This window comes from Phyllostomus hastatus, unplaced genomic scaffold (genome assembly GCF_019186645.2).
Source record: "Phyllostomus hastatus isolate PE091 unplaced genomic scaffold, TTU_PhHast_1.1 phas_scaffold_345, whole genome shotgun sequence".
In the NCBI taxonomy this organism is placed as follows: Eukaryota; Metazoa; Chordata; class Mammalia; order Chiroptera; family Phyllostomidae; genus Phyllostomus; species Phyllostomus hastatus.
In genome coordinates this window covers 24,634,649-24,650,312 of record NW_025334024.1, presented here as the reverse complement: position 1 = coordinate 24,650,312, position 15,664 = coordinate 24,634,649, and the positions used below count along the sequence as shown (strand labels likewise).

The 15,664-nt window shown below is 63.1% G+C and overlaps 1 protein-coding gene across 2 annotated transcripts in view; it reads left to right on the top strand.

Annotated features, from left to right (window-relative positions):
* The first annotated feature begins 495 nt into the window (after positions 1-495).
* Positions 496-15,664, top strand: part of SLC12A3 (solute carrier family 12 member 3) — a 32,516-nt gene continuing 17,347 nt past the window's right edge. Inside the window, exons 1-17 of one of the 2 annotated variants that reach the window (XM_045818996.1) lie at positions 496-802; positions 1,225-1,368; positions 2,679-2,754; positions 3,443-3,538; positions 3,837-3,976; positions 4,492-4,602; positions 5,615-5,726; positions 5,920-6,050; positions 7,689-7,773; positions 8,683-8,837; positions 9,081-9,188; positions 9,554-9,677; positions 11,431-11,532; positions 12,339-12,494; positions 13,480-13,579; positions 14,684-14,795; positions 14,980-15,120. In XM_045818996.1, coding sequence (XP_045674952.1) covers positions 521-802; positions 1,225-1,368; positions 2,679-2,754; positions 3,443-3,538; positions 3,837-3,976; positions 4,492-4,602; positions 5,615-5,726; positions 5,920-6,050; positions 7,689-7,773; positions 8,683-8,837; positions 9,081-9,188; positions 9,554-9,677; positions 11,431-11,532; positions 12,339-12,494; positions 13,480-13,579; positions 14,684-14,795; positions 14,980-15,120 — 2,175 coding nt within the window. In that variant the 5' untranslated portion in view covers positions 496-520. Of the gene's footprint in view, positions 803-1,221; positions 1,369-2,678; positions 2,755-3,442; positions 3,539-3,836; positions 3,977-4,491; positions 4,603-5,614; positions 5,727-5,919; positions 6,051-7,688; positions 7,774-8,682; positions 8,838-9,080; positions 9,189-9,553; positions 9,678-11,430; positions 11,533-12,338; positions 12,495-13,479; positions 13,580-14,683; positions 14,796-14,979; positions 15,121-15,664 lie in introns of both variants that reach the window. The other variant, XM_045818995.1, reaches the window with a different exon arrangement.

Genomic DNA, 15,664 nt, shown 5'->3' with positions numbered 1-15,664 from the left:
AGCGGCACCATGAGCACAGCCGCAGGGCCTGCTGCGGGGGTCCCGGCTCCATGGGGGTCACCACCCATGGCATGGAAGCTGTGCAGTGAAGGTTTGTTGGGCGAAAGGCTGACAGACGCCAACAAGCCCAGCAGGGGTGACGGGGAGGCGAGAGCCGCCCGCGCCCAGGAAGCAGACAGAGACGGCAGCCAGTGTGCAGGGCGCGCACCAGGGGGGCGGGAGGGGGCCGGGCTGGGGAGCTCGGGAGCTGGGGCAGCCCTTCCCGGCTGGGGCAGGGGCAGCAGGCCTTGCGCCTGGCCCTCCTCCGGTCCCAGGCGCCCCGCTATCTCAGCGATCACACGGTGGGCAGGGCAGCAGTGGGCACGTGCTCTGCCTCCCACCCGGTCCAGGGACCCTGCTCGCCAGCTGTGGGCGGTCCGGGCCAACCTCCCTGCCTCCTCTCTGCTGCAGGCCCAGCCTATAAAGTCACCCTGCGTGTCCCCGCCGACCCTGGCCCCCTCCCCTGACACCCAGAGCCACGATGGCAGAGCTGCAGGCGTCTGAGATGCCGGGGGACTCCACTCTGTGCAGTGGGCGCTTCACCATCAGCACACTGTTGGGGGGCGAGGAGCCCCCGCCACCGGCTGCCTATGACAGCAGCCACCCTAGCCACCTGACCCACGGCAGCACCTTATACATGCGAACCTTTGGCTATAACACCATTGACGTGGTGCCAGCCTACGAGCACTATGCCAACAGCGCCCTGCCCGGTGAGCCCCGAAAGGTCCGGCCCACGCTGGCTGACCTGCACTCCTTCCTTAAGGTAAGCATCAGTCTCAGGAGGTTGGCCACTTCCCTGCTGTGGGACCTTGACCCAGTTGCCTAACCTCTCTGAGCCTTGGCTCTGTCGTCTCTGCCATGAGGCTGTGTCTCCCTCGTGAGTCGAGAGGCCCTGATGAAATGTGGACGCGGGAGCTGTGGGGCCCTGGGCACGTGTTGTAATGTTTACTGCCCAGGCAGCAGCAACCCAATTGAGCAAACTAGGGCTGCCTGGAGAGGTAGTGAGCTCCCCGTCAGTGGAAGTATGCAAAGCAGAGGTTCAGGACCACGGAAAGAGACAGGGAGCGGAGAGGGAGCAAGGTCTGCGTCAGGAAAGAGGCTTGCTGGGTTTGCTGCCGGGGAGGCTAGACTGCAGAGGGTGGAGGGCCAGGAGCTCACCCGCCGCGGTCCCCGGGCCCCCAGCAGGAAGGCAGCCACCTGCACGCCCTGGCCTTTGACGGCCGGCCCAGCCACGAGATGACGGATGGGCTCGTGGAGGACGAGGCAGGCGCCAACGTGGAGAAGAGCCCCGGGGAGCCCGTGCGCTTTGGCTGGGTCAAGGGCGTGATGGTGAGTGGGGCGTGGGGCGTGGGGCGGGCCTTTGGGAACGTGGGTGGGCATGCAGAGCTCCATCCAGCCTCAGCTCTGGCATGCAGCCCTTAGTGGGCAGGGCAGGCCAAGGCCCATCCTGGACCTCAGTTTCCCCATCTGCATAGTGACCTCAAATTTCCTCTGGTTTTGTACTTCCTGTCCTTTGTTTACCACCCCCCGCCCTCCCCAGACTGAGACCTGGCTCTAAGCAGATCTCGTTCTGGCTCCTCACTTGTCCCGTGACCTTGGACAAGTTACTTAACCTGTGCCTCAGTTTCCTCATCTGGGAAATGCCGAGCATTGCATGTAAAGTGCTTGAAGCAAGGCCTGCCTTGGAGTTATTAGAAGAAATGGTGCTTCCCAAGAGTGGCCACCAGAGGGCAGCACTAACCACACGAATCCACAGTGTGTTTTTCTCGTTTTCCATGATGGGAAGGGGAAGGTTTGCTGTGGTGCAGAGCACCAGTAAGTCTCCAGACAGCGAAGAATCAAGTGAACTTGGCTTTGGACGACATTAGGGGACTTTACAGAGGGGGTTGCGTGAGGTGTAAGAGAAAATGTTAGTCTTGCTCTGGGAGGCAGTGGGCCAGCGTTCTGACCTTACCTCTGCCCAGCTGCCTCCTGGCTGTGCCTCAGGTCCTCTGTCTGAACGGTGAGCCCTGCCCACCCCACCCCCCGAGGTTCGTGTGGAGGTGCTGGATCTCCCGCCCGGACTGCGGTGGCCAGAGCCCAGCATGGCCCGTCCGGTGTCTCAGAGCAGATGGGAGGCCTTAGAAATCTCCCACACGCCCCTGTCCCAACCCGACTCGGCTGGGGCAGGCCTCGCCCCGGGGAATGTCAGCCTCAGCCAAGGCCTCTGCCACCCGAGGCCTGATTTCTGCCTGTATGGAGGGCATTGGCCCAGCTAGCATTTGCTGAGCTGCCCCGAAATGCCAGGCCCTGGGCCAGCAGCAGGCCATGGGGAACGTGGTTGGGACTGCCAGACACAGGATCCCGGGCTGGGGGCAGGGCAGGGGTGGCGGTGCTTGCAGCCCACCCTCGGGCCTCCGGGGGGAGCGCAGGGAAGTGGGTGGGAGGGGCAGGTGGGTCTCTGGGTTCCTCCCCTCCCTCCCTGCCCCACAAAACTGGAGGACCATTGAAGTGGGTGAAGCAAAGAAAGGACCCAGGCGTCTCCAAGGCCTAGGTGCCTGATGACACGCCGTGACTGCAGACAGGGGCTTGTGTGTTTGGCCTCGGGGTATCCAACCCCCCCACCCCGCAGGTGACGCCTGACACCCCTCTCCTCCCAGATCCGGTGTATGCTCAACATCTGGGGTGTGATCCTCTACCTGCGGCTCCCGTGGATCACGGCCCAGGCAGGCATCGGTGAGTTCCACCCTTGGGGGGTAGGGGAAGGTGTGCTTGAACTTGGGCAGCAGAGACCCTGGGCCCCTGCAGTGACAGAGGTCGGGGAGGTGTGGCAGAGGAGCATGGGACATGGGGTCAGCAGCCCTGAGGGCCCTCGCTGGCTCTGGGTGCCCTGAGCAAGTCACTGAACCTCTCGGAGCCAATTTCTGCTATAGAGCATCCGGGTTAGAAACCTGCTCTCCAGACAGACCAGTGTTCAGATGCTAGCTCTGCGCCATGCTGTGTGACCTCAAACAAGGTTCTCAACCTCTCTGAGCCTTGGCTTTCTCATCAGTAAAAGGGGGGTGATAATTGTCTCCACCTCAGAGACCTGTTGTTGGGTTTCTATGATGCATGTAAATGGCATGGGACTTGGCACCCAGAGGTGCTCACCAAGTGGTAACTCTTGCTTTATTTTTTATTATTAAAAAAGAGTACTTTCCCTTCCATACCTAATGACCTTTCACCTGTTGGCTCATCAGCCCCCTGACTCTTCAGGCTAGACTAGGAGGTAGACAGAAATCCATTTTTCAGATGAGCGGACAGAGGCTCAGAGAAGAGTAGTGAGTTCAGCCACAGGGCCAACCAGTCGGCTGACTCAGGCTCCTCACCTGGGAAATGCTCCCACTGAGTTCTGGGGTGACCAGGTCCCCACCCGCCCCCCCAGTCCTGACCTGGATCATCATCCTGCTCTCGGTCACCGTGACCTCCATCACCGGCCTCTCCATCTCGGCCATCTCCACCAACGGCAAGGTCAAGTCAGGTGCGCCCTGCCCCACCCCCACCACTGCCTTTCCCCACCCACCTCCCCTTATAGGTCCCCCAGTCTGCGCACTGGGGCCGGGTCTCTGAACTGCTCCCTACCCACCCCCAACACTGGGACACCCCAGGCTGCTCCTTCTGGTTCCAGGTGCGGGCTTTGGGCGGGCCCTGCACACTCGCGGGGTGGCCCGGGTCCCCCCTGCGCTGCGGGCCCCACGGAGCCCGAGGCCACCCTCTCCCCGCCTCCGCTTCTCCTGCCCTCGTCCAGTCCAGCCAGCCAACTCCTCTGTCCCCAATAGGTGGCACCTACTTCCTCATCTCCCGGAGTCTGGGCCCAGAGTTAGGGGGCTCCATCGGCCTCATTTTCGCCTTCGCCAACGCCGTGGGTGTGGCCATGCACACGGTGGGCTTCGCGGAGACTGTGCGGGACCTGCTCCAGGTGAGGCGGGGCTGAGCCCGGGCGGAGGGGGCCGCGGCCTCCTTCACCCAATCCGGCTGGGCCTTCCTTGGCCCAGTTTGCCCGTCAGGGACCAAGGCCACCACCTGATCCCTGCAGGTGACCGTGACAATCTCATCCAAGGAAGGCCATTCCCCAAAGGCCCTTCAGGTGTGCGTGTTGCCTCTAGGGCCACACCGTCCGGACCACGCAGCTGCTGCAGCCTTTGAAGGCTCTAGCAGGCGGGTCCAGCCTTTCGGTATCTCTGGGCCACACTGGAAGACAAAGAGTTATTTGGGGCCCCACACTCGATACATCGAGGCATGGCATCACAATTAAGTAAATTCACAGCCATCCCGGGCCGCATGCAGCCCGCGGGCCGCAGGTGGGACACCCCTGTGAGGCGGGGAAGGCGTCTGGGTTTGTGCTTTCCTGGGAGAGAGCGGCCGCAAAGGCAGGGAACCCAGGCGGAGGGGCTCAGGGCGCAGCTCGCAGCCTGGCCCGTTCCCCTCCCCCAGGAGTACGGCTCGCCCATCGTGGACCCCACCAACGACATCCGAATCATCGGCGTGGTCACCGTCACCGTGCTGCTGGCCATCTCCCTGGCCGGCATGGAGTGGGAGTCCAAGGTGAGGAGCCAGGCTGGGGAGGGGATGCGTCACTGCCCCGTGGAGAAGTGGGTATTGTGAGAACGGGCCTGCTCCTTCCTGGCTCCGCCCTTCCTTGTCTGTATCAGCAAGGCTTCAGGACCTGCTGCTACGACAAAGAGGCCCGAGGAAGGGGCCTTAAACCAGAGTCGCTCGGTTCTCTCTCCTGGAACAGTCCAGGTGTCCCTGATTCCTGGGCCCCAGGTCCCAGACCCCTTCCATCCTGTGGCCTCTCCAGCCCCGGGTGTGACCCTCATCCACCTGGTCTGGTCGGCTGCCACCAGTCAGCAGGAAGGGAGTAATCCCTTTCGGTCAAATCCCGTTGTCGGGAACCTGGTCCCACGGCCACCCCCAGCGTCAGGGGGCTGGGGGAGCATGGTCCCCGTGTGAACTGTGAAATGGGGGAGGGGCAGACGTTGGGCGACGGCTGGCAGACCGGGCCGGACCTGGCCCCCACTGTCTCTCCTGTCGCTCTCCTCCACTCTGACCCCCACCAGCCGCGCCAGCCTCCTCGCTGCCCCTGGAGCGCGCCAAGCTTCTGCCTCATCATCCTGCTCACTCGTCCTCCTTCAGGACCCCCGAGACACATTTGCAGACCACTCTGCGAAAGTAGCCCCCAACCCCGTCCCCTTCACAGCCCTGTTCTTACACGACATTCATGTTCCCTGTCCACCCGCAAGGCAGGAGCCCCGTGGGGGCGTCAGCTCCTGGAGGAGAGCTGGCAGCGGGATGGGTGATGAGTGAGGGGGGGATGGATGGATGGATGGAGGGATGAAGGGATGGATGGATGGTTGGATGGAGGGATGAAGGGATGGATGGAGGGAAGGATGGATGGGTAGATGGATGGGTGGATTGATGGATGGATGGATGAAGGGATGGATGGATGAGTGAATGAATGAACAGGAGAGTGAGGCACCTGCGGCAGGTTCTTCCTGCTGGGGTGCCCTGAAGAGGTGGGGCCAGGCCACCTGACCTCTAAGTCCTTTGTCCCCAGGCCCAGGTGCTCTTCTTCCTGGTCATCATGGTCTCTTTCGCCAACTATTTGGTGGGGACCCTGATCCCCCCGTCTGACGACAAGGCCTCCAAAGGCTTCTTCAGCTACCGGGGTAGGTGCAGGTTGGGGCCCTGCCCGTGGGGAGAGGCACCACCTGCCCACCCATCTGGCCTGTTCTGTGGGCACCGGGAGGACAGGGCACCGGGAGGACAGGAGCTGCCGCTGGAGGCCCCTGCCTGCCTGGCGGGGCCCAGGGAGCAGGCAGAGTCCTGCAGGTGGCCCTGACTCAGGCCTCGGTCTCCCAGGGGACATTTTTGTCCAGAACCTGGTGCCTGACTGGCGGGGCCCCGACGGAAGCTTCTTCGGGATGTTCTCCATCTTCTTCCCCTCGGCCACCGGCATCCTGGCGGGCGCCAACATCTCCGGGGACCTCAGGGTGAGCCGCACGCCCAGGCCCCCGTCCTCCAGGTCCTGCTTACCAGGATCTCCCACTGGCGCTGAACTTGGCCCTGACCCCGGGAGGCCAGAGCCTCTGAAATCCAGTCCAATCCCGCTCAACCCAACCCAAGCCTCCTGGTGTCGCCTCTGCTCCCTGGGACTCCCTGCCTGGTTTCTATACCTCGCAAAGTTCTGCTCCTCTTTCAAATAACACCTCCCCCCTCACATCCCTCCCGGCGCTCCATCGGTGTCTCGGTGCCCGGCATAGTGACGTCAGGCCATTTATGTCACTGGGGACCCGGGGCCTCCCTCTGGGTCTCTGCGTCCTGCTATGAATCCGACACGGGCAAGGTGCTCAGCACGTGTCTGTGGAGAGAAGAGCGGTGAGGCGTGGCAGAGGAGCCGTGTGGGGCAGACGCACAGGGGGCCGTGACGTGGGGCCGAAGGAGAGACCAGGCACACGCAGGGGCCGCAGCAGAACCTCCGGGAGGCAGGGCTGCAGCCGGGCTGCGAATGGAGTGTCCGCTGGCAGGCGGGTCAAAGGAGATGGTGTGTGAGCTGAGTGGCCTGGCTGGGCGCTGGGGGCTGCTCGTCTCCAGGCCCGCAACAATGGTGCTCCTGACGCATTTCCTTCAATGCGTGTGTAGCTGTGCGTTGGGGACCCGCCGGCCCGCAGCCGCCTGGCCCGCCTGCCTCAGCCGGGTTCCCCTCCCAGTTCTTCTGCGCAGCCTGGGGAGTTATCTAGACGCTCCATCCAGCTTCTTAGGTAACAATGGGCCCCGTGTGCTGGACTCTTGGCTGGGCCGTGCCCTCGGAACTGGGTGGCAGGGGCACCTCTGCTGTGTCCTAAACGCCCTTGAGCCCTGACGGGGCCCCTGCCTTCTGGATCCAGCCCTCCGACCATCCCATGGGACAGTGTGTCCTCCTCAGAAGGGCAGCTCCTCCCGTCACGGACACTTTATGCAAGTTCCTTAAAACCTCCCTGGGCCTCAGCTTCCCCCTCTGTGAAATGGGGCCAGCCCGGCCCCCGCGTCGCAGGACAGGAAGTGAGAATGCAGTGCGTTGACTTGCGTAAAGGAGAGCAGTGCCCAGCACAGGGGAAGTGCTAAGGACCAGCAGCTTCAAGGTCATTGTCATTCGTACCACGTGTGCTGTGCGTGCTGCCTCCTCCTCCGTGAACCTTACCCCCGGCTGCCGGAAGGGCTCGGGCTGGCCTCACCCCCGGGCCATGGAGGAGCCGGCCAGGCTCAGCAAGGGCCGGGGCCGGCCAGAGCCACACACTCGGGGGGCAGAGGACGCAGGTTTCCGGAAGACAGAGCCCCCACTTCCCCACTTGACCACAACAATCTCAGCGTCCCAGGGACTCTGTGGGAGCACCGGCATCGTGCCCGTGTCCTGCGGCCCCAGCAGCCTGTGGAACGGCCCAGGCGTGGGGCTGGTCAGAGTCTGCCTCCCTGCTTTGGGCTCCGAGGCCCTGAGTGTGGTCTCAGCCCTGTGACCTTGGCTGCCACCTGCCCTCCTCTGCGAGTCCCCAGCTGCAAAGTTCCTTTTTCTCTGTGCCCCGCCCCCAGCCTCAGATAAGGGCAGGGCCTCCCCTGCCTCCTGATGCCCCCTCCCCCTTCCCCTCCTCCCCCAGGACCCTGCTGTAGCCATCCCGAAGGGGACACTCATGGCCATCTTCTGGACCACCATCTCCTACCTGGCCATCTCGGCCACCATCGGTAGGTAGCTGGCCCACACGCTGGGGGGTTGTGGGGTTGGGGGGGGGCAGGTTTGGCTCTCTAACAGGGTGAGCTGGGCTGGGAGGACTTCGCAACCCCAGGAAGAAGAGCCTTGGACCTTATGTGGAAGGTGGCCTGGTGGTGACCAGGCCGTGGGGAGGGGGGCAGACCAGGCTCTTCAGTCCCTTCAGATATGACGTGTGACACTACAGATTCAAGGGTGCGAGAAGCCTACAGAAATCATCCTATCGATGATGATGATGGTGATGGTGATGATGATGGTGATGATGATGGAGATGACACTAGCGGCTGACTGCCCAGCCCTTTGCTTGCGTTACCACATGTAATCCGGGCACTGTCATCTCCATGGTTTCACGGGGGAGAAAATAAGGGCTCAGAGAGGTTCAGGGACCTGCCCAAGGTCACACAGCCACTGAGCGGGGGAGCTGGGCTTTGACTCCAGGCCTGCACCGCTGACATCCACCTCTCCCCAAGGTCCTCACAGGGGCTCTTGCTCCTTGTGAGGTAAGCGAGTCGCAGACGGCCAAGGGACGGGGCCTGGGTCACAGCCAGGCAGGGTCTGGGACCCAGGTCTCCGCCCGGAGGAGGACATCGAGGCCTCAGATAGGTCGCGTGAGCTCGCTGTGCCTGTGTAGCCACACCACAGGAGTGGTGGCCGTGCCTGCCTCCCGGGGGGGCGTGCAGTGCCCGGCACAGTGCCTGGTACGGCGTGAGGGCTCCTGCATGGGGGTCCCACCACCGCCTTCCTTGGCACCGTTAGTATTACACCGGAAAGGCAGGGCTGCCCTCGGCAGCATCTGCCCCTGCGGACATGGCCCCTGGGGGTGGGACGGAGGAGGGGAGGACGGGGAAACAGCCCTCCCCACCCCCATCCTCCTTCCTCACCAGGCTCTTGCGTGGTTCGAGACGCCTCCGGGGACCTGAACAACACCCTGACCCCCGGCCTGGGCGCCTGCGAGGGGCTGGCCTGTGGCTACGGCTGGAACTTCACCGAGTGCTCCCAGCAGCGCAGCTGCCACTACGGCCTCATCAACTACTACCAGGTACCGCGGCCTCCGCACCGGACGCGGGGAGGGGGCAGGAGGAGGATGGACGTGGTTTGGGCTCCAGTGGGGGCCCCAGGCCCGTCCTGGCCTCGGCGGGCGCTGGCACCCCCGGGTGATGGTGCAGACTCGGACGGAGGTGTCAGAACCCAGCCCTTGCCCGCAGAAGGGGTTGGGGGGGGCAAGGAGGGGGCTCCGGGCCCACACTCCGCCGTGCCAGCCCTGAGCCCCGTGTCCCTGCAGACCATGAGCATGGTGTCGGGCTTCGCACCCCTGATCACGGCTGGCATCTTCGGGGCCACCCTCTCCTCTGCCCTGGCCTGCCTCGTCTCTGCTGCCAAAGTCTTCCAGGTGAGGTTGCGTGCAGAAGGGGGGGGCCGGTCGGTATCTAGGAGGCCCCGGTACAGGGGTCCTTCAGTGACTGCCACAGAGGCCTGGAGGTGTCATGGGACAGGGGCATCCAGACTTGAGGACAAAGGGGCCAGAGAGCGAACTCCTGCAGGACGCGGCCGCCTCCCCGTGGGGTGCCCTTTCGCGGTTCTCCTGGTGAGGTGGGGAGGGTGGGGAGGTCGCTGCCATTCTGCAGAGACAGGAGCTGGGGCCCAGCTGGGGCCGTGCCCTGCTGATGTCAGAGGGGGAGCAAGCAGGGGCCGGGGTCCATGAGGGAGGGCAGAGGAGGGACGGCCAGGGCCCGAGCCTCACGTCTGGTCCCACAGTGCCTGTGTGAGGACCAGCTGTACCCTCTGATCGGCTTCTTCGGCAAGGGCTACGGCAAGAACAAGGAGCCGGTGCGCGGCTACCTGCTGGCCTACGCCATCGCAGTGGCCTTCATCATCATCGGTGAGAGGCTGCGCAGGGCCTGGCCTCTCTGGCCAGTGGAGGGGGCCATGGGGGCCGCAGGGGCGGGGCTCCTTTCCCTGCCGCTCACCTGTGTGCCTGGCTCCCAGCCAGGCCTGGCAGGCGGTGGGCAGTCGGTGACTGACTCAGGCAGGGGGGGCTCTGCCCTGGAAGGGGACTTTGGGAGGTCATGGGGCCCCTCCCCCACCTCCCCCGCCATGCCAGGCAGGCGCACCACCCTATTTTGTTAGGGGGGACCCTCTCTGCCTCCTCTCGTTCTGCATTCCTGTGTCCTGGCAGCGGGAACCCCTCCTCACCCCCCCCCCTCAGGCCTGAATGAGCCCCTGGGACACTTGTGGGGCCCAGGACACGCTGACGGGTTCCCCCTTGGGAGCTGCTGCTGCAAACGGCGGGGTCTCTGTAGGCGCATTCGCTCACTGGACGAGCCTCATCTCCCACCCCCTGAGCTGCCAGGTCCCTTGGGGTCCAGGTGGGGGGTGGCCCAGGAGGAAGATCCCAGTTCGTCAGTTAGGTGGACCGTCAACTCCGGCCTTGCCGTGTGCCGGCTCTGTGCCCTCGGACAACTCTCTTCGCCTCCCTGAGCCTCAGTTCCCTCATCTGCAAAACAGGAGCGATAGTGCAGAGCAGGCGTGCTCAGATGGGCAGGAAGAGCCCATAGTACACACACACACACGTGAACACATGTGTGAACACATGAGGTCATATATGCATGCTTTCACGTGTGCATACTCCCTGATACATCCTGGTCACTTAGCCAACGAGGCAGGACTTGGTAGGAAAGAGGGACAGCTGACAGCAAGGCCATGGCCTGAGGACGCCCCGGCCACTGCTTGCTCTGCAGGAGTAGGGCAGGCTCGGTGGCTGGTGCGCCCGGGGTCCTGCCACAGCCGAGTCCCTGCTTCCCAGGCCGGCAGCCCCCACTCATGAGACACACCCTCACGGTCTAGTCGCTGCCATTCTGGGGAACCATTCCAGACAGACCACTCCTGGGCCCTGAGCCGGGTCAGGAGGCCACAGGGCCACACCCACGGGAGGGGGGCGTCCAGTCAGGCCCAGGGTTCCCGACCCCTCACCGCTCACCCTGCAGTCCACCCTGACTTGGATGTGACGTCGTTTCCTCTGGGGGTTCCGACGGGACCTCAGACCGAGGACATGGTCTTAGAAGCTCGGGGACAGGGTTCTTGTGTCCACGCAGTGGAATGAGATACAGACAGGAGATGCGTGTCTTGTTTTGGGGCCCCCCCGAAGCAGGCCCCGAGACAGGGATTCATGTGCTGAAGTCTGCCCACAGACGCAGGGGCCCGTGGGGCGGGGGAGGGGAGAGGAGGGGCCGGTTCGTGAGCAGGCTTCTGCTGTGGAGGAGCAGTGATGGGGTCTCAGGGTTTCACATCAAAGGGGACCTGTGTCCTGGGTCATGTGGTGAACTTATTTCTTACTCTAATTTGCGGCCACGCAGAATCTGTGGCAGCCTCTGTCCTTGTCCACCCCTCCTCACCTGATGGTGTCTACCCTCCCATGGTTCTCTATCTCCTTAAAAGCTGGCCGCTTGCAGTTTACAAAACATCGGCCCTTAGAGCGGCACGAAACGATAGGCCCATTTCACAGATGAGGAGGCTGAGACTCGCTGAGCCTCAGAGGCCTGTCTGGGGCCCCCCACCCTTTGAGGGGGGGCGCCAGGTGGCCCCCTGGCAGCCTCACCCGACAGACTGTGCTCTTTCTCCCCGGGTCCCCGAAGCGGAGCTCAACACCATCGCCCCTATCATCTCCAACTTCTTCCTGTGCTCCTACGCCCTCATCAACTTCAGCTGCTTCCACGCCTCCACCACCAACTCACCCGGTAGGCAGCCCTCGCCCTCGAACCGGTGAAAGTCCCTGTTTAAGTAGTAATAACAGTGGCGACCCCTCGTCAAGGGCTTACCAGGCACTCTGCCCATGGACTCACGTCCTCCTTCCAGTGCACAGAGATTTTCCTAGTGCCTCCCCTACCCGCTGTACCGGGGTCGGTCGTCTGAGTCCCTAGAGACGGCAGAGAATGGCCCAAAGCCACAGACAAGGGGGCTGCAGGTTGAACAAGACACAACTCTGGGGGCGCCACTGACAGATGTCACAGATCTGCATGTATATTGCGAGAACTTTCTGGCAGGGGGCAGTAAAGGGTCTTGAGGAAGACTCTAGTTAGCCCCAAATCGCTGATGGGCCAGTCGCCGGGCTGCCTGTTCCGTAGACAACGGACCATGGTGCCCCAGAGTGGTGCCGTGGAGTCACGTGTGGTGGCCCTGGCGTGGCCTCCCGTGTGGGGCCGGGCAGAGTCCTGTCCTTCCCCACCACCTCACGTGGCTCCACACCAGCCTCGGGCCGTGCTATTGCTGACGCTGGCCGTCTTGCAGCCGCATTTGGCCAGAGCTGGATGATGCCTCCTCCTTGCAGCCCGTTGACATGGCAGAATGCCAGCCAAGACGGAGCCTCCCAGAGCCTCCAGGAGGGAGGGAGGGTGGGTGGGTGGGTGCAGGCTGGGACCCTGGCTGTGGGCACGGTCAGCACCCCGGCCCCGCCCGGCCCTGCCCAGCCCTGCCTGGCGGCGCTGGCCCGGGAGGAAGCTCCCGGGTGCTGAGCGCGCCTGCCGACCCGTGTCCCCCCACCCAGGGTGGAGGCCCTCGTTCCGCTACTACAGCAAGTGGGCCGCGCTGTTTGGGGCGGTCATCTCTGTGGTCATCATGTTCCTGCTGACCTGGTGGGCGGCCCTCATCGCCATCGGCGTTGTCCTCTTCCTCCTGCTCTACGTCATCTATAAGAAGCCAGGTGTGCGGTGGCAGGCCGCCTCAGGGTCGTCTTGGGGTCGCCAGTGGGCCGTCCTCCCCTTCCGCCCCCACCCCGCCCCGCCGCCCACCATCAGGGCCTGCAATGGGCTCTGGGTCCCCCATGGTGGGAGGAGCCCACGGGCATGGGCCCACTGAGAGCCCACCCCTCTACTACTGGACCCTCCCCCAGCACCTGGGCCCCTGGAACTGTCCACGTAGGTCCTCCAGCTCCTGAGAGAGGAGCCGGCCCCCAGTGAACACACCTGGGCCTGAGGGGTGGCCAAGGGCTGGCGGATGGTCGGGCAGGGGACAAAGTGTGACACATGGGCAGGGGTGTCTGCATGCACGCAGGCAAGGGTGCTGGGGTGACAGCAATCTGGGGCCGGGATGCAGAGCTCGGGGAAGCCTGGGGCTCCACACAGGGACCGGCCCTCCAGGTCGCTGTGCAGGTCTGCTCCTCGAGGGAAGAGACTGTTCTGTAGAGTCGAACACCTTCATGTATAGCTTTTATTTATCTTTGATTTTTTTATTGTTGTCAATTACAGTTTTCCCCATTTCCCCCCATTACTCTCCCCTGCCCTACCCACCCCTAAAAAATGTGTAACTTTTTAGAAAAGATTTTAATTTATTTTTAGAAAGAGAGGAAGGGAAGGAGAAAGAGAGGGAGAGAAACATCAGTGTGTGGTTGTCTCTCATGTGCCCCCTACTGGGGACCTGGCCTGCAACCCAGGCATGTGCCCTGACTGGGAATTGAACTGGCGACCCTTTGGTTCGCAGTCCTGTGCTGAATCCACAGAGCCACACCAGCCAGGACTAATGTATAACTTTTAAATAATACGCAGCCATATGTCATGTGTAGGCTGTCCCCCGGCCAAGCAGCCCTGCTCCCATGGGTGCCCTGTTCCTCCAGAATGCTGACGTTCCCTCCCTCCACATGCCTGGTTTCTCCCCGTGGTTCCTAACCTCACGCTCTCCCCCACCCCCAGAGGTGAACTGGGGCTCCTCTGTGCAGGCCGGCTCCTACAACCTGGCCCTCAGCTACTCTGTGGGCCTCAACGAGGTGGAGGAGCACATCAAGAACTACCGGTGAGCACGGCCTCCAGGCCCCCCGGGGCCCGGTGCCACCATGGCCCTGCTCTGGGAGGCTCCTGGCCAGGCCCGTCTGTCCTCTGATGCGGGCAGACCCAGGGCGGGCACAGCCCCCGCCGGGGAGGGAGCAGAGGTGGGGGAGAGCCATGCGGCACCCAGGGGGCTGGGGTCCCCTGATGTGGGCAGACCCAGGGCAGTCACTGGAGAGGGAGCAGAGGTGGGGGAGAGCCACATGGCAGACAGGGGGCTGGGGTTGGGGTCCCCAACTGAGGGGACTGAGCAAGTGGGGTGACCGCTCTGTGCCTCCGTTTCTGCAGCAGAATGTGCCCCTGGCCGTGCCAAGGGCTCCGCCAGGGTGCCCTGGCATTGTCATTTCCATCACAAGGACCCGGGAAGCGGGCCGTGAAGGGACTCCCCCAGGTGCTCTTCTAGCTGACTCCCCTCCTCAGTGGGGAGGGCCGTGTGCCCAGGGCCCCCTTCCCGCCAGGTCGCAACGCTAATAATTGGTTCTGTTTACGTGGCATCGCCGCGCAAAGCACCTCACCCAGTCTCAGCACGGCTCTGAGGCATGTGAAATGCCTCGACCGTTCACAGAGGGGAATGCCAAGGCACAGAGTGGTTAAGTAGCTGGCCCCAGGTCACACAGCTGAGTGGCCAGTTTTGTCTGGCTCTGAGTCTGCTGGTGGCCCTTGACCGTGGCCCAGAGGCTGAGTCACCGACCCAGGTGACCCAGTGAGCTCATAGGGTACAGGCATCCTCACGCCCTGACTTTATTCTGCCCACCACCATGCTGGGCTGGGCAGGAGCACCAGGTGTCGTGAAAAGGGTGGTTTGTCCAAGTGGGACACTTGGTGGCCTCAGCAGGAGGACAAAGGAGACCCAGTGTGCTGGCCACTGTGAGGTCTGGAAGGGCCCTGAGGTTCACTCTTAGGTCCCAGGTGGGAAGAGGAGGCCCATCGTGGAGGGAGTCCTGCTGGAGGCCACGCAGTGGCTCTAAGAAGGGAGGAGACCCAGGACAAGACAGACATCCTGGGTGCCTGCATTGGTCTCCAGATCCCCACGGGCTCTGTCCCTCATGCCCTTCGCCCTTCCCCTCCTCAGCCCCCAGTGCCTAGTGCTCACGGGGCCCCCCAACTTCCGCCCGGCCCTGGTGGACTTCGTGGGCACCTTCACTCGGAACCTCAGCCTGATGATCTGCGGCCATGTGCTCATCGTGAGTGCCCCCTGGAGGTGGGGCGGGGCCGCACGCCTGCCCCTATCCCCCTTCTTTCCCTCCCTTGTCCGGAAACCCGGCACTGCGGAGCCCAGGGGCAGCCTCCACACAGGGGCCAGGCTGAGTGTCAGGCCAGAGGGCGAAAGCAGCCCCTGATGTCGCCCACCCCCCCACCCACCCACAGGGACCCCGCAAACAGAGGATGCCGGAGCTCCGGGCCATCGCCAACGGGCACACCAAGTGGCTGAACAAGAGGAAGATCAAGGCCTTCTACTCGGATGTCATCGCCGAGGACCTCCGCGGCGGGGTCCAGATTCTCATGCAGGTGCACGGGGTTGGGGCTCCTCCCCCGCAGGGCTTCTTACCTAGAGCGACCACCTGACAGGCAGGGCCTCTGGAGGGGCTGGTCAAAGTCCCTTTTGCTGCAACAGAAGCCCCACCTTTCTGGCCTCTTCAGATAATGCAGCCCCGGGGCCCTCCCCGGAGAGCGCTGACTCGGGAAAACCGACCGAGAAGCCTGGGCAGGCTGTGTGGCCTTGCGCTCACCTTGTCGGTTTTTTTGTTTTTTGAGATATAATTAACCAACAGCAAAGTGAGAAAGTGTTCAGCGTACAGTTCGGTAAATGTTTACATGCGCAGACACTGCCCCGTGATACGGAACCACCACTCAGACCGAGTTCTAGAAGGTTCCACAGGGCAGTTCATGTTACTGCTCCGTTCTCTCGTCTGTGAGATGGGACATGTGGGTGACAGAGCAGCTGTGAATTCCGAGTCCACATCTGAGAGTCCCCTTTGAAGAGTTTTAAATACTTCTCAAAATTAAAGAAAGAGCATACACAGGGTCTCCTTTGGGGGTCACCCAAATATGT